This window comes from Hevea brasiliensis, chromosome 4 (genome assembly GCF_030052815.1).
Source record: "Hevea brasiliensis isolate MT/VB/25A 57/8 chromosome 4, ASM3005281v1, whole genome shotgun sequence".
In the NCBI taxonomy this organism is placed as follows: Eukaryota; Viridiplantae; Streptophyta; class Magnoliopsida; order Malpighiales; family Euphorbiaceae; genus Hevea; species Hevea brasiliensis.
In genome coordinates, this window is record NC_079496.1 from 6,303,802 (window position 1) to 6,321,713 (window position 17,912).

At 38.0% G+C, this 17,912-nt stretch overlaps 1 protein-coding gene and 1 pseudogene across 1 annotated transcript; one reads left to right on the forward strand and one right to left on the reverse strand.

Moving 5' to 3' along the window:
* Positions 1-1,719: 1,719 nt before the first annotated feature.
* On the reverse strand, positions 1,720-3,786 carry LOC110659495 (11S globulin seed storage protein Jug r 4-like). Its single transcript, XM_021817451.2, has 4 exons — positions 3,382-3,786; positions 3,023-3,288; positions 2,426-2,947; positions 1,720-2,344 (listed from the first exon to the last, which is right to left on the reverse strand). Exons 1-4 carry the CDS (start codon positions 3,716-3,718, stop codon positions 1,943-1,945), a joined length of 1,527 nt encoding a protein of 508 aa, XP_021673143.2. The 5' UTR covers positions 3,719-3,786; the 3' UTR covers positions 1,720-1,942.
* A 1,556-nt stretch (positions 3,787-5,342) lies between these two features.
* On the forward strand, positions 5,343-13,280 carry LOC110659534 (legumin B-like; annotated as a pseudogene).
* The last annotated feature ends 4,632 nt before the right edge of the window (positions 13,281-17,912 follow it).

A 17,912-nucleotide genomic window follows, 5' to 3' on the forward strand; every position in this document is an offset into this window, starting at 1 on the left:
TAAACTCCATGTGCTTGTCATAAGTGTCACTGGTTCGGCCTACTTATCATTTATGAGTGCCTATCATGTTTGTCATATGGCATGAGACTCACCATTCCATCTTATTTATATCTCATATAAATAACTTGGGAACAAACATGAATACAATCTTTCTGGATAAGTCATGTCCTTATTATGAAGTATCCTCGATTATGAACCTATTTATGATACTTTGTGCTAGAAATATTGTCACTCATATTCTTAACAACTTAAGAATAATATTTCTAACAAAATATCAATGGATCTTTTCTATTACACATAAATATATTATGTAAACAGAAAAGTGGAAATGCCTTTTATTAATAAAAATATATACAAGATACATACTAAATGATATGCTCTAGGGCATACTACTAACAATTTCACCCGACCTCTATAGTCATCTCTGGTATACTGTAAGTAAAATATTAATTTTAATTATAACTTCAATATTATTATATGTTCAAGCATGCCCATGCATCACTTATAAATATGTATCTATGTAGTTAGACCCTAGGCACGTTTTATATTGCATTCTTAATTGATGAAGTGTCATGGATGTTGTTTATGGTAATTTGGAGCAGTGTATGTGCGTTGGCGTGCGTGTGGTGTGTGGTATTGAATATGGATAGGATGGATAGACACGGCTTGGGAGACACTCACTGGGACCTGGTCCTCTTACGGATAAGTTGGGGTAGGCAAGGCTCGAGAGACACTCGCTGGCCCCTGCATTTGGTTCATTAAGCGAAAGTCTGGCTTGAGAGACACTCACTGGCAGAGGTTGGATTAAGAGAGCTGTATAGGGGATCAGCTTCCGTATATATACAGTTTGAATATTATTGGGTGTGTGTGTGTGCTCCAAATTACCTTTTTCTATTATGATGTGACTTGTATGAATATGTATGATGGTATTGCATTTCACTGTTAGAATGTATTAGTTTTAGATAGCTATAAAAATTATACTTAAAATTAGTATTTTACTCTCTGAGTCGAACGCTCACTTCTGTTCACCTTATTTTTCCAGGCTACAAGAGAAGACTATTTTCAGAATAACTTGCTTCTTTTCTCGCAAGTTATCAATAATTATTTAATTGTATTATTATTCTCTAAATTTATAATTTAGAACTCCGCATGTATTAGCAGTAGTATAGATCATGTTAGGAATTGTATTAATTTAAATTCTTGAGGTTAATAAATAAAAATTTGTATGATACTTAAACAATTTGTAAATGATGTAACTGGATTAAGCTGGACTCCCCAAATTTGAGTTTCTGATAATTATTGGATTAAGTTGGCCCGAAATAAAATTATAATATTTTAATTTAAATTATTTTTATATGCATATTGGGCCTAAATTATGGATCTGGTCATGAGTTTGGGAACAGTAAGGCTTACTACAGGTCTTGAAGGCTTTATGCCGGCCTAGGTCATAGTGCCGGTCCGACTTATAGGTTGGATCGTAATAATTTAAGTATCTTAAATGCATATTTTTATGATAATAATTATCATAATAAATATTATTATTTAATAGATATTTAATAGGTAAGTTTCATAAATATATTCACCACATATCTATGTTTTGTCTCATGAAACCAGCTAAAAATCGAAAAAACAATATGTATAGTCAATCAACTTCGTCAAAAGCATCTCTTGATAAATCACAAAAAAGAAAATTGTTGGCATTGAACTAGAAAGGCAAAGTTTAATAACATTTGTGGAAAGTATTATTTTTTCAACATTCATTTATTCAACTCGGATTCATAAACTTCCTTTCTCTCCTGCAAGATATAATATACATATTGATAGTACAAAGAACCAAAACTGGTCCTCATGCCAAACAAAGGCTTATTTTTTTTCAAGAACCCTAACACTAACTAGCATTTTTCCGCCTTATTACACGTTCAATTGCATATTGCAGTAGTATTCATTCGCTGCCTTCAGTGGCATTGAATCGAGACCTAGACCAAGGGCTAAGCAGAGTGACTTCTTGTCTATTCTCCTTAAGCCTCCTGGCGTCCTCCATGGAAACCTGGAATGCGTTTGCTACCACTTCCACTGGCATGGACCTGAGTGCCGAGACCCTTCCTGCTAGTTGGCTAATTTTGGCGGCGTCATTAGTCTTGAAGGATACCCACTCCATTCCTTGGACGCTAGCCTTCTTCACTACCACGAAGTTTTGTGGGGCTGTAATCATTTGGCCTTCCTGAACTTGTCCATCAAATACTGTGTTTCCATTGTCATCAACAATCTGGACGTGTCCGCTTCCTCTAGTGATGTAGCATATGCAATGGGCATTCACGTTCCAGTGTGGTGCAAATATAGCATCCTGCGCCCAATTCATTTAAATGTGATTCAGTAACAATATCGAATTGTAATATTTTGATTTAATTGTGTTTTTATGCCTTACCCTATAGAGGACAACTCTCTGAACGCTGAGTTGGAGGTTTCTGAGGATGGGGAGGTTGTGGCTATTGACGTTGGTGACCCGGCCGGCGCGTGGGTTGAAGATGTCAGCATCTGATGGGTTGTTGGCGTTGTGTCTAAGCCTGGCTGTGCAGAAAGTTTCCTCGACGCCATTGAATCTGCCGCTTTCTCGGGATGATTCCCTCTCGAGTTGTTTCTGTTGTTGTTGCTCTCTTATTTCTCTTTCTTCTTCTGGGCTTCGTTGTGGGCTTATCACCTCAAGCCCACGCTCAACTCTCACTATCATGCCCCTGTAATCATCTTCTCCTCTTAGCCTTCTTGCAAGGTCAGTGTTAACGTTGAAAGCTTCAGCTAGTACTCTCTCGTCCATGCCTGTAAAGACATTTCCAGATCTTGCACGCTCAGCTGGCCTCCGTCTTTGGCTACTCTCGCTTCTCTCACCACTCCCGAATTCGCCTTTCTGGCTCTGTATATCTTGTTGTGGGTTCCCAGCAACGAAGAAGACCTGGAATAACATATCAAAGTTAGAAGATATCAATAAAATAGTCTCATTATACATGGGCTTTGCGTGGTTTCTTACTCTGTGATTCTGATCGAGCTGGTTGGCCGGATTGTTGGTGTCAATAACTTGAACCAGCACAAGAGGATTCCTTCCATCATTGTATACCCATTGAGCTACTCCAGTAGGTAAGGCGAGGACATCGCCTTCTCGGATCTGTCGAACCTTTTGGTGCTGGTCTCTCTGGCTCTGTCTGCCGGATTGACCATATTGTGAATGTGACTGTGACTCTGATGACTGGAATGTCTCAGGGCAACCAGGGAATACAACTCCCTGGACACCTCTGCCTGCAATTGAAAAAAAAAAAAAAGTTAATTATCATAATCTTGGAGATTCAGGGACTATATTATAACACACAAGATATATAAAAGATCGCATGCCTTGTACTACGTATACTAGCTTGGGTCCATTGACGTATTGTGGCAACAGAAGGCCTTTCTCTTGAATAACATGGCGCATAGCTACAACACCAGCACATTGAAATTGATCATCATTTTCGTCCCAGACATCTGTAACACCAGCCTCCGATTGGATCCTCCGATTGGGTTCGACGGCACTAATGCGGTCGAGTTGGCACTCGTCCCGTTGTGGGCGCTGTTGGCGCTGCTGCGGTGGAAACCCTCTAGGCTGTGTGGTTACAGGCTCTATTTGAGCAAAACAGCCGTGCAAGAAAACAAGAAAGCAGAGACTAAGAGATAGGAAAGTAGAGTCAGCCATTGCGAGTGTGTTACTCTAAGCGGGAAGGAGAGAGAGGATTCAGCTATACTATGGTGAAGTGACTGAGTAGGATCGATGGCCTGGTATTTATATAGGAAGGGAAGAAGTGAGTTTTAGTGTTTGGGACGTGGCAAATCGTTCGGTGAGTTGTCTTGATTGTTTCTGCATGTGAATTTGTCTTTATATTTTGCATGCCTTCAATACCCTTTCTGGCTTACACATATTTTGTTGCAGAATACGTGTTGGTCATCTGCTCATGAGAAACTCAAATTACGACATGTTCTCTTATGGTGGATCACATTGCTCTTGAGGTTCATCGCTTTCAATGAAGGCTAAGCAGTAAGGACAACTTGATGGGATCATCAATATCATGTCATCACTCTATAAATGACGGATTTATTGATTTGCTTCTTATTGATTCCTGTGCTTCTTTTTGTTTCTATTTTCTGTATTTTCACATTATATTTTTGATGAAGATTTCATTAGGAGTTTTTGTATTTTAACTTTATTAATTTACAATCAAAAGAGCACATATGCCTGACTCCCATTTTAATTACGGGAAAACTAGATTTATTATATTTAAAATATAAATATGTAAATGTCATTTTTGTATGTAAATTTTATTATATATTAAATTCATTGTAAACGAAATTTAATACATTAATTACTAATTAAAATTTATTAAGCAAATATATATATAATCAAGGAAAGCATATACGTGTACTTATCAACTGATGAAATTTTTTCTTTTACAATTATAAAACCTTTTAATAAATATACGAAGCAATAAAGCTTTTGTTTAAAATGAAAATTTTATTTAGATTTAATTTATTTAAATTTAAAATATAATATATAGGACAAAATTTATATGTAAAATAATTAAAATTTATATATTTATATTTTAAATTTATAAAATATTAAATAACGTTTTTTCTCCCTTTAAATATATTGAACTGCTCTCTCAAAGTGACGAATGTGCACAATTAAACTCTCGACATTTACATTTATCTCAAGCAAAGATGCAAACATTGGACGCTGTATATTACGGCAGATTTGCAATTATGCATAGGAAGACAAGATCGAGACAAAAGAGAAGTTCAAGAAAAATTATTAAGCATTTTGGATATATATATATATATATATATATATTATCCTCTCATTTCAAAGAGGATTCATATTTTTATATTTTTACGAGATATAATGTCATGAATATTATATAATTTCTAAAATTTAAAACTAAAATCGTAGTATGCAATTTAGTAATTCGTCCATATAAATATAAATGCCGATAAATTTTATAATTTTTTTTATATTATTGATCTTATATACATTTAAAAGAAAATTTAGGTGAACTATTTTTATATGTAAACATTGCATTCCATAATTTTCCATCTTCCAACAAAACCAAGACCTGCATATAATGGAATTCATCTAGATATGTGTAAGGAAGAAAGGGCATCAAACCCATGCAACAGACCAAGACAAACAGACATGCAGAAAGAATCAAGATAAGTAACCAAAAGATGTGGCACGTTCCAAACACAGAACCTGCTTTTTTTCTCCTTAAATACCAACCTATACCAGTCACCCTTTTCACTGTAGTTAATAGCCTCTCTTCTCTAAAATGGCTTACTCTTCTTTGCTCTCTCTTAGTCTCAGCTTTCTTCTTCTCTTCCAAGGGTGTTTTCCTAGAGTTTCGTCAGGGGAAGATTGTCGACACCATATTTTGGCCGATCCCCAGAATCAATAAATTTCGAAACCGATCTCCAGCACTAGGTCTCCCTTTGCCAGCCAATTACATTTCCGATCTCTCTTTGTCGGACAACCACATTTCTGATCTCTCCTCAAAAGGAATCGAGTCAATACTAAGTCCCCATGTCATTTTAAAGCCTTACCGACCTCTGGGACCATTTGTCAAATCTCACGACTAGTCAATTACATTCCCGATCTCTCTTGACAAATGAAATTGAACCAATACTAGATTTTTATGTCACCAGTTTTATTGTCGATCTCTCTTTTAAAAGTTTAGGAATAATCAAGTTAAGGTTCCAATCCGGTTTAATGATGATCCCGATCTTATGTGTTCAAGCCAAATTTTCAATTTTAATCAAGTCCCGTTTAGCGTTGGTTCCCTACCGATCTCATGCTTATTGTGTTTTCCGATCTCTTACACTTAGACTAATAATCACTTTTAGATGTTTTAATGCTCAGACAATCAAGTGCTTAAGTAATTTAGAGATTTTCCGATCACATCCATGCATTGAACAAAAAGGGAATTTCATTTCATATTAAAATTTGTACAAGTCATTCGGCTGGAGGATCACCCCTAGCCTGATCTACATTTTGCTCACTTCCTCTCTCACCCTCAGCCTCCTCCTCGATTTCCTCTTCGTCTTGGGGAGCCAGGTCGACCATCCAGGAGAAGTCCTCCTCGAGATAACGCTTCTTGAGCTCGGCCAAGAGATCCCTGTGAGCATTTACATAAGCGCCGGCCTCCCTTGTTACCGCCTCTTCCTCTTTCGCTTTGAGCTCCTCAGTGAGGTGAGCAACTTCACCAGCCCGGAGCGCCTAAACTTCTTCAAGAACATGGGTTCGCTCGGCCAGAACATGAGCTTGCTCGGTCAGTTTGTCCTCGTAGAACTTCATCCGCCCCTCAATTTCAGATATTTAGTTCTGAGCGGATGAGAGTTGGGATCAGAGGGAAGCCACTTCATGACCCATCTTCTCGACCTCCTTATCCAGGCGGTGAGCCTTCTCCCGGACGATGTGCTGATTCACCAAGCACTCCACGTTCAGGCTCATGGATTGGGTCAGGATGCCATCAAGATTTTTCAGGGACAGCCTGTCCCGATCCTCCCGAAGGCAGATAGAAGCCCCCAGAACCTTAGCCAAACCCGGATTCTCCCGAACAGTTCGGTTCTTCTCCAGGGAATGGATCAGCTCCTGAGCATCATGGGAGAGGGTCCTTGGGGTAGGTTGGGAAGGACCCCCTTCCGTACTCGAAGCGACTGGAGGAGGTGGAGGTGGCTCTTCTTGGCGAGGAGGAGATAGGATCACTTCTACCTCGGGGATCGGCTGCCCCGAAGGTTGAGATGAACCCCCTTGTATTTCCCCGGGCTCATAGCTGGGTGTCTGCAGAGCTTCAGCTCGCTTCATCTCCCATACCTTCCGGGAGATTTCTCTTTCGCTTTCGGCTCTCCTTGGAAGCTTCGCCGCTTGCCATACCTGCACAAATAAGAGGTCAGTGAGATCGCTAAGGTCCAAAGATCTGAGATATAGGAAAATACCGATGCAGAGATCAGAGAGCTGAAGCCCCCGATTTTTTTCAGTGATCAACTACATTGTCCAGTGATGCAGTTCGGCAGTCACCGCATCTAAACAAGAGAACTTCTCTCTGCCTGCCTGATCTTTCAGCTCCATCACCATCAGGCCCTCTTCCCTATTTAGGGTGAGGCGCTTCGGAAGTACGCGGCCCTGGTGTAACCAGCTGCGAGGGAAACCTTCAAAGCCATTCGGAATTTTGCTTCTAAGGATAAAGAAGCGGTTCTTCTAATTCTTCAGGGAGGAAGGCAGATCGGTGAAAAGCCTGCAATGCGGCTTCGCTTGGAAGAACCAATACTCGTCGTCCTTTCGACGAGTTAATCTATGTAGTTTGGTGAATACCTTAGCTGTAGAATGCAATCCCTTAGCTCTGCAGAGGCCTCTGAAGGCTACTAGGATCCGCCACGAGTTCGGGTGGACTTGGGCTATGCACACTTGGTGAAATTTTAAGACTTCCTTGAAGAAGTCATCGAGAGGGAACTGCAGCCCGGCCTTTAATTATTCTTCGTAGACCATGATCATATCGTTCTCCTCGAAGAAGTGATCAGCACGAAGATCACTGTGACACTTAATCAGCTCGTATGAATCAGGCCGGATGTTGTACTCCTGGATGAACGACTGTAGGTCGGTTTTTTGCAGGATTGATGGCAGCTCGTCCATGGGAAGATTTTCCCTCCCTGAAGAAGGTACATACCTTGATGGCGCTGCTTGCCCCCGAGCTGAAACAGAGACCCTAGGAGGTTCAGGTCCCACGCTTGGTCCGACCACCTCCACTTCATCAGATGACCACGAGATCTGAACGGAAGGGGGGCTTGCTGCTCTCTGATCCTCAGCGCCGCTCATTTTCAAAGGAAACAGAGAATTTAAACTAAAAGAAAGATCAAAACCCTTACCAAAGTCTGATCGGTGTCGGAAGAATTTGAGAAAACGAGAGAATTTTGAAGTTGTTCGCGAGAGGCTGAAAATGACATAAGGGAGCAACTGGCTAACCCTTCCCCTATTTATACCCGTCCGAGCATTTAATGCTCACGGTGTCCCAAGCAGCACATCGGTTAACGAGATCCGTCAGTCTTTTCTAACACGTCTCACGAATAGTCCGGAGATTCCATAAAGAGAACGGTTAACTATAGAGCGGCAGATTAAGGTGTTTTGAATTACGGATCGGATAAGGTCATTCAAATTAAGAGTCGGATCGAGTAAATCCTTTAGAGATCGGAAAATAACCAATGAAATAATAATAAAAATGATAATTGACAAAATAAAATTTTATTCCCAGAAGGTCGGATTACATCATTTGGGCGATCTCTAGAGATCGGATTACATTAAAGGTCTGATTACACCATTTGGGCGATCTCTAGAGATCGGATTACATTAAAGGTCTGATTACATCATAAGGGCGATCTTTAGAGATCGGTGGAACATCCTATCTAAAAGGCATAGAGTCAAAGCCTAGTCTCGTGGCTGAGTCAAAAGATGTGTTTGACCAGGAGACCGACTGTTGACATCGGATAGATGTACAGCTTAGATGGCCGACTATGACTCTCATGAGGATGAGAGAGGTCGTCATCATAGTTACCGCTCGAAACCGAGCCGCTGTCGGAACACCTAGTGTGGTGAGGAGCCAGATGAATGCCAAGGAGCAGTCACCGTGTTAAGAGGAATATTAGCAGTCATCTCGCCCGAAATCAGTTCGCCATTTGTATCGGTCGAACGATTCGAGATCAATGAGATCGAAGTCCTCGATCCAGGTCGGTAAATTAGTCCGGTTCTCTCACGGTCATCAAATGAAGTTATCATAATCTCCCGTTCACCAGGATCGTAAATTTTCAGGCAAGGAACAAAGAGGGCAACCGGAAAAAGATTAAAAGCGGTCATCATGTCGGGGATTGTTGCCGGAGCAGCTAGAACAGGAAAAATGAGGAGAAAAGGGGAGTAAATCAAATGCAGAAGGTTTCCCTGTTGAAGGTATATATATAGGGGATGGTCCGAGCATTTATTACTAAGCAGAAAACGAAGCGGATACCTCAGAAATTGAGGGAATAAATGCTTTGACTGGACCGGACCTAATAAAGGAAAAGACCGGAGTAGGAGAGGTCGGAAGAGGGGAGTCTGGCATGAAGGATCGAAAAAGAATCATGTTGGAAAGATCGGGAGATCGAAAAACAAAGAGAATAAGATGCCTGCCGCTGTCGTCATAATCAGAGCCGAGGTAGTTAAAGCGTTGCAGACGAGATCTCCACCGCACGCCTGAGAATTGCCCACATTACTGACAGGTGCCAGAGTATGTCATGACAGCCCTATACATCCCAATATCCACCGTTGATCTCACTTGTAAGGACAAGCCCGGGACCCTTGGATCAAAGAAGAAGGCGACAAGATCGACATCTTTTATTCCCGACCCTCGGATCGCCCCGGACAAGAGAATTTGGGACCGTCAGATTAAAAGAAGAAAATGACAAATATTCTGAAGAGGATTTTGGCCGTCCGTTCTGATTCTCTTTAATTCCTGAGCCTCAGATCATGTCCTTTGAAATCCTGACCCTCCATCTCCCTCAAAATAAATCTTGACGAAGGGGGAGCACCCGATTCCTATAAATACCTGCATGAAAACTGTTCAAAGGGAGAAGAAAAAAGAGAAAAGGGTGGGAATTATAGCGGAAGAACTCTGAAATTCAATTCAGTAAGTTACTCTGCTATTTTTTTTTAAGTTTGGAAAGATAGAAAAACTTCAGAAACCAGTTTTCTAAAGTATTTTCTTGAACGAGGTCTTGAATACTGAAACTCTTTATTTTCAGTTTGTTCATTGCTCCGTGACATTCTCACCATCAGGTCAGTCTTTGTTATCTTCATTTTTGTTCCCATTTCCCAAGTTTAACCTCGTCAGACCAGGTTACTGCTTCGGCTTGACTGCATCTTAACGAGATATTCATCATCTCAAGGCAAACCTCAGTCCTTAGGATATCAGCCCGTAACTTTACCACGCTTTTGTGACTCCATAGTTAATCCCATAGTTCCGATTCCCTACAGGTGAGTGTGCTTTACTGCCGCTTTGTTTAGTGCTCGTTTTTTTATTTTACGTATTTCTTTTGCTTCATGCTAGCAATGTTCGTTAGTTTCATATTGTGTTAAAAAGGCCCTCGAAGGAGGTTTTTCTCAAATTTTCTTTTTGTTCATCAGTTCATTCTTTTTGACTCCCAAATGTGAATGTTTAGTCCCGAGTAGCGTATAAGTAGTTGGACAAAATGTAGGTAATCGTATCTTAAGAGTTTCTTTAAAATATTGAAAGGTCTGAATAATAAATCAGAAAATAGTAAAGTCGAATCACTAGAACAACACAGAAAATGATTGGGAAAGATGTCACAAGGCGGAGTAAAACCAAACCTTAGATAAGCAAATAGGATAGATCGAGCGTCGTTTGCCAAAAGGTGCTGGTAAGGTGACTACATAGAAGGTCGGTAAAATTCAGTCTAGTATCCCTTGTCAAGTCGCGGGGTACCAATGAGCCAAAAGAAGCTTTATTCAGGTCCCCGGCATCTTTGAATGACAGAATCTTTAGTCTTAGGCTCTTACGATAGGTAAAATTTCAAGAGATCGAAAAAGTCCTTATCTGGTTCCCATTCAAATAAAAGAGATCGGAGGAGAGTTCTTATCTTGTTCTCACCCAAAATTTTAACAAATATTAAAAGAGATCGGAGGAGAGTTCTTATCCGATTCTCACTTAAAATTTTTTTAACAAATATTTAAAAGGAGATCGGAGGAGAGTTCTTGTCCTATTCTCACTTAAAAATTTTTAATAAATATTTAAAAAGAGATCGGAGGAGAGTTCTTATCCGATTCTCAATCCAAAATTCTAATTTTAATCTAAAAGAGATCGAATGAGAGTTCTTATCCGATTCTCGAATTGAATTCTAACAAATATACAAAATGGCCCCTTAAACAAAACTAATATGCAACAGTAACTCACTAAGGGTCGACTCATTTATTTATGTATCTGGGCAACCCGAATTGGTAAAAAATCAAATATTCCTTTTTACTAAGAGGATTAACATCTCCGTTCGAACCTCCTAACTATCAATTCTAGTTTATAAAGAGCTTGAAGTTAAATCTGCTTACCCTCACTGAGGGACAAGGTGGGGTGCCTAACACCTTCCCTACCCGTTTACGGATCCCGAACGTAGAATCTCTGTTTTGGAAGTGGTTTCGTTTTAATTTATTTTCGTAAATGGTTTTCTTTAATTTCCCTCAAAATTAAAGTGGCGACTCCTCACTCTTTCTCACTTCAGTAAGTGTTCGTCTAGGCGACCGCAAAACACCTTCCGACAAAGATCGCCCAGAAAGCTATCAGCAGGACGAGTGCCAACTCGAACGCTTAAGTGCCCTCGAACCCAATCAGAGGTTACAATCGGAGGCTGGTGCTACAGACATCTGGGACGAAAATGACAGTCAGTTCCAATGTGCAGGTGTTGTAGTCATGCGCCGTATCATTCAAGAGAGAGGGCTTCTGTTGCCCCAATACGTCAATGGACCCAGTCTCGTCTACGTAGTTCAAGGCGTGTAATCTCTTATCTTCTGTGTCATGGTACATTTTCCTCATACTATCCAGAGAATTAAAGTAAAAATTGTCATTATGATTTGTTTACATCATAAAGTTTAAAGAAAAACAAATGGATTTCGAATTTGAGAGCACATCATGTGAAAGAGGACTTAAAAGATCTATTAGTCAAATAAGATTGTTATTTTATTAACGCGGTCAACTATTGCAGGTAGAGGTGTCCGTGGAGCTATGCTCCCAGGTTGTCCTGAGACATACCAGTCATCACAGACTCAACAGTCTCGATAGAGTCAATCGCGAAGCCAGAGTCAGAGAGACCAGTACCAGAAGGTTCAGCAAATCCGAGAGGGCTATGTGGTTGGCTTGCCAACAGGAGTACCTAAATGGGTTTACAATAATGGACTGTATCCTCTCGTTCTTGTTACTGTTGTTGACACCAATAATCGGGCCAACCAGCAAGATCGGAATGCCAGAGTAAGAACCCCAAAAAGCTCATATAATTAATGAGCGATGTATATATATATATATATATATATATATATATATATATAACTTTGATGTGTTAATCCAGCAATTCTTTGTCGCTGGGAACCCACAAGAAAAACTACAGTCTTAGAGAAGCGAATACGAGAGAGGTGAGAGAGGCCAAAGCCAGAGGCCGAGCGAGCAGCAGTACGGATCTGAAAACGTGTTTTCAGGCTTGGACGAAAGATTGCTAGCTGAAGTTTTCAACGTCAACACCGACCTTGCGAGAAAGCTAAGCGGTGAAGAAGATTACAGGGGCATTATTGTGAGATTGTACGGTGGGCTTGAAGTGCTAAACCCACAACAAAGCCCAGAAGGGGAACAACACGTAAGAGAGTAAGAACGGCGACGGCGAGAATTCGAGACGGGATCAAGTGGAAGCGGCAGATACAATGGCGTAGAGGAAACTTTCTGCACACTTAGGCTACAACACAACGTCAACGATCCATCACAAGCTGGCGTCTTCAATCCACGAGCCGGCCGTGTCACCAATGTCAATAGCAACAACCTCCCAGTCCTCACAAGACTCCAACTCAGCGTTCAGAAAGGCGTCCACTACAGGTAGGGCCTATTATATGTATATATAGTGGAAAATTCTGAATATAAATATGACAATTTTCTAAATTAATTTTGTGCAGAATGCTGTAATGTCACCATAATGGAACGTAAATGCCCACGGAGTGCATTACTTCGTTAGAGGAATTGGTCAAGTCCAGATGGTGGATGACAATGGAAACACAGTATTTGATGGCTGGTTCAGGAGGGTCAAGTTTTTAACAGCCCCACAAAACTATGGGGTAGTGAAGAGGGCAAGCGCTGCAGGCCTGGAGTGGGTATCCTTCAAGACAAATGACAATGCGAGAACTAGCCAACTAGCAGGTCAGGTATCAGTAATCAGGGCCATGCCGGTGGATGTGGTGGCAAACTCATACCAGGTTTCCATGGAAGAAGCCAGGAGGCTTAAGGAGAATAGACTGGAAGTGACTATGTTGAGTCCCTGGTCTAGGTCTCGATACAGTATTACTCAAGGCAGTGATTAATTAAGCACTGCAATTATATATGCAAATTTAATAACCAAATAAGCCTAGCATGAGAACCGCACCTCCTTTGAGTTTCTGTTATTAAGAATCTATATGTAAATAGCATGCGGCAGAATGGAGTCTAGCTAGCTATTATCGGAGTATGAGTAAATAAATGCCAATAAAAATGAATCACTTTACCCCATTTTTTTTTCTTGTTCGAATTATGTGATTGGCTGAAATCATTATATGGTTTAGTTTTTTCATATTATATAATGTAATTAATTAATGGCATATCATTTATGCCACAACTAAAAAGATGATAATAATAATAATAAAATTCAAGTTCTTAGCCAACAACACTGAATCTTAGATACAGGGCATAAGATTTTTGAAGTTTACAGTTAAAAATTAAACAGAAACTAAACAAAATTATAATTAATTTATGTCATTCCATTACACATGCATCTTAAAAAATAAATATTCTTTTTTTATTTATTTGGTAATCCGGATAAATTTCCAACCAATAAAACAAACAAAAAGAAATGAAAGAAACAGAAAAGTGAAAGACAAAACCAATTTTGTGCAGGGGAAAGGTGTTTCTGGCGGGGAAAAAACATGTGATAGAGAAAACGACGGCTTAGTGATATGCGAGGAAATGTAAGCGGTTGGTAGCAGCTGAGTTGATATGTAGATGAGTGTAATAAGTATTGGATTAAATATTTATATTTTTATTTAGATTTATGTGTATATGTGTGTGTTAGGCCCTTATCCAGCCATACCATATCTGTGTTACACAAAGTTATCCTTTTTATCTTATTCTTCTTCTAGACTTACCTTGTTAGGCCCTCACTGCCTCACCTTATCCCTCACTCTCTATACTCTGTTTGCCTCTAGTCTCCTAGTTGTCTCCTTCTCGACACACCCATCAACCCACCCATCCTTGTTCTCCTCCTTCCTGACATGCCTCTCTCTCTCTCTCGACTCTTCCTTCACCACCATCGACCTGCGCGCCCATCAATGCATGTCTTGGTGGTCTTCAGTTCGTCGCCTTCTAGGCACACCCATATCACACACTTATCACATTACATTCCTCAAATTCTTCGGTTCTTCATTTTTTGGGTTGCTGTGGGATTAAAATTTGTTCAAACTTTCTTTGTTGCTCATGCTCTAAAGTCTACAAAGACTTGGAACGGCATTGTTTTGTGCGTATTGGGCTTGACTCAAAATTGAAGAACTGAATCGATTTAGTTAAATTCGGTTCTTTTGTTATTTCGGTACGATTTGGTTTCTTTTATATAGTATTTTAGTATTTAAGATTTTTTTAGTTCCAAATTAAGCGATTTCACGCCCCTACTTACTTCTATCGAAATACCTATCTAAAAAATTGAAGGAACTTGTTATTGATCTTGCCTGGTTTGATCTTTATTTGGAATTGGCTCGAAATCACTAGTTCTAATTTACTAGGATACGAAAATTAATTGCCATCTAACCAGATAATGATTTATTTCATATTATATAATGATGTTGCCTATAATTTTTAGGTTGATAAATAAATTCTATAAATTCTGCAAATATGAAGAGATTTGAGATTGGTGACTTGAATGTGGCCACTCGGACGTTCAAGTTAGTAATGCTAAAGAGTAAAGAGCATATATTGAATACTCGAGATTTTGCTAACTCACATCCAGATATTCTCTTCCATATGCTATGAAAATGCCACACACTATTCAATGATATTCTTGACGAAAATATAGCATATTCTAATAGCCTGTGTCTGATATCTAAGGTTACCTTGTTTGTTCGAATTCTGTCTGAGCTAGACGTTCAATCTTTTCCAAATATCGTTCTTGGTCTTGTCTAAACTTTTTATATCTTGTCTGAACTATTTATGTCATGTCTGAACTCCTTATATTTTGTCGAAAAATCTGTATCCAACTCAGATCTAAAGGATACAAGCTTATTAAGAATTATTTCGAGTTTTGGGGTGTATTATATCATTTAGTATGAATATATTTTTTATTTTCTTATTTATTTATTTTTTTAGATTGTTCCTAAAAAAAAGAATGATGGTTCTTAGTTGTAACCTTCATTTTATCATAGGTTTTTTTTTATGATTTGGGATGATTTTAAATTTTTATATTCTCATTTTATACGATAATTATTTATATATTTGGATTTTTTTTCTTAGATCTGTAAAAAATAAATCTTAATAAATCATAACAATCGTAAATATAATGTGAATCTTAAACGTAAGATTCAACCATTACCCTAATAATGGATCTTGAATAAATAAATTTTTACAAATCTAGAAAGCGTATCTGATGCGGAGTTTAATTGAGTCATGCTAATAATTGAAAGAAACCATTTAATTTAATAAACTGATTTATTCACACACAAGACTTTAGCGATGGAAAACGTTCTTGAAATGACCCTATACCATTACCCTAATAATGGATCTTGAATAAATAAATTTTTACAGATCTAGAAAGCGTATCTGATGCGGAGTTTAATTGAGTCATGCTAATAATTGAAAGAAACCATTTAATTTAATAAACTGATTTATTCACACACAAGACTTTAGCGATGGAAAACGTTCTTGAAATGACCCTATTATCTCTGACTTTATGAAAGAGAATGTGCGTGACCTTATGGGTAGAGAGAGGACCAGCTCATATTTATATATATATATATCAAAGACTTAATCTGATTCGTTCATCAAGTATCCTTATATAATTAGAATTGGGATTTACTTTAATTAAAATAATCCTTGTATTATTAGGATTTGTATTAATTAAAGTAAATATCAATTAATATTGGACCACATAAAATAAATTGATTTTGGCCCATATAGTAATATTAATTACTGGACAAAATCTTACATTCTCCCACTTGGCACAGTAATTAAGTGATATAAACTTTAATAACATAAACATTAGGTGCGCATAAAATAAACAAATCATTTCCATAATGTACTTCATAATTACACTCCTATAATAAATTACTAAGTATGGGTTATGGCGATTATACATTATTTAATTACATACTTCCTTCCATATACCACAATACTAGCAATTTACCATAGTAGGTACATAATAGATATATGTTTATCACATCATGGTCCACAATAATGTCTTAAAAGAATTTTCCTGTTATCATTCACTCAAAATATTATGTGTACACAATCATGAGAAATAAAAAATACTTTAATGTATATCAGAAACACATCAATGAGCTCACAGTGTCAAAGCCAATACATTATACATTAGTACAACTAAGACCCATTATAAGAAAATATTCTTTAAATGTCTTAGATTGCGAACCCTTAATTAACGGATCTGCTATCATGAGATTAATACTATTATGCTCAATAGACACTCTTCATTTCTGAACTTTTTCCTTAACAACAAAATACTTTAATTTCATATGCTTGGCACCTTTGGCATATTTGTCATTTATGGAGAAAATACTATTACGGAATTATCATAATAAATTCTCAGCGCTTGCTAATGGTATCGACTACCTCAAGTCCTGAGATAAAATTCTGCATCCATAATGCATGAATTATAACTTAAAACATACCATAAATTTTGCTTTCATAATGGATGAAATAATGACAGACTATTTTTCGGTATTTTTCCATAATACTGTTCCTTCAGCTAATACGAACAAGTAGCCAAAATAAACTTTTATTGTCAACACGCCTAGTAAAATCTAAATCTGATTATCCAATAACTTCTAAATGATTAGATATCTTATTAGTGAGCATGAAATCTTTAGTTCATTGCAAGTACCATAAAACTTTATTTGCAGCTTTCTAGTGATCAATTCCAGAACAAAGAATTATACAGGTTTAAGCATACATCAAATTGCCCACAAATGAAACATTGAAAATTGATTCCATTTCTTTATGTTCCACATCATTCTTTGGACATTGATTGAGACTAAATTTATCCCCTTTTTGTATGGGAATAATTTCTGATGAATATTTATGCATAGTAAATCTCTCTAAAATTCTATTAATATAGGCTTTCTGAGACAATCCTAACAATCCTTGTGATCTATTATGAAATATTTCTATTCCAATCACAAAAGATGCCTCTCCCATATCTTTCATTTCAAAATTCTTAAAGAGAATATATTTAGTCTCACGTGATATGCCCAAATCATTTGCAGTAAGTAAGATATTATCAATATATATAATTAAGAAAGTAAACATACTCCCATTAATCTTAAGATATATATACATCAATTAATGACTTTTTCTTTAAATCAAAAGACTTTATGATATCATTGAACTTAATATACCACTGGTGGGAAGCTGACTTAAGTATGTATATTGATTTCTTAAGTTTACACACCATATGGCCTTTTCCTTCAGCTGAGAAACCCTTAGGTTGGTCCATATAAACTTTCTCTTCAAGTTCTCCATTTAGAAAGGCTATTTTCACATCTATTTGGTGCAACTCTAAGTCCTAATGAGCCACCAATGCCATGATAATTCTTAATGAGTCTTTCTTTGAGACTGGTGAAAATGTTTCTTTATAGTCAACACCATCCTTCTGAGTATAACTCTTGGCAGCAATTCTTGCTTTATATTGTTTGATTTTGCCATTCGAGTCGCGCTTGGTCTTAAAGACCCATTTACACCTAACTCGTTTAGATCCTTTAGCCAATTCGATGAGATCCCATACTTTGTTTTATTCTATAGATTTTAACTCATTTTTCATGGTATCTAACCACTTATCAGACTCATTACTTTCTATAGCTTGTGAAA

Excerpts from the sequence above, each read along its gene's own strand:
- LOC110659495 (XM_021817451.2), bottom strand. The coding sequence starts at position 3,718 with ATGGCTGACTCTACTTTCCTATCTCTTAGTCTCTGCTTTCTTGTTTTC. Across the intron at positions 3,289-3,381 it reads GCTAGTATACGTAGTACAAG|GCAGAGGTGTCCAGGGAGTT; the intron begins GCATGCGATCTT and ends TTTCAATTGCAG. Across the intron at positions 2,948-3,022 it reads AGCTCGATCAGAATCACAGA|GTCTTCTTCGTTGCTGGGAA; the intron begins GTAAGAAACCAC and ends ATGTTATTCCAG.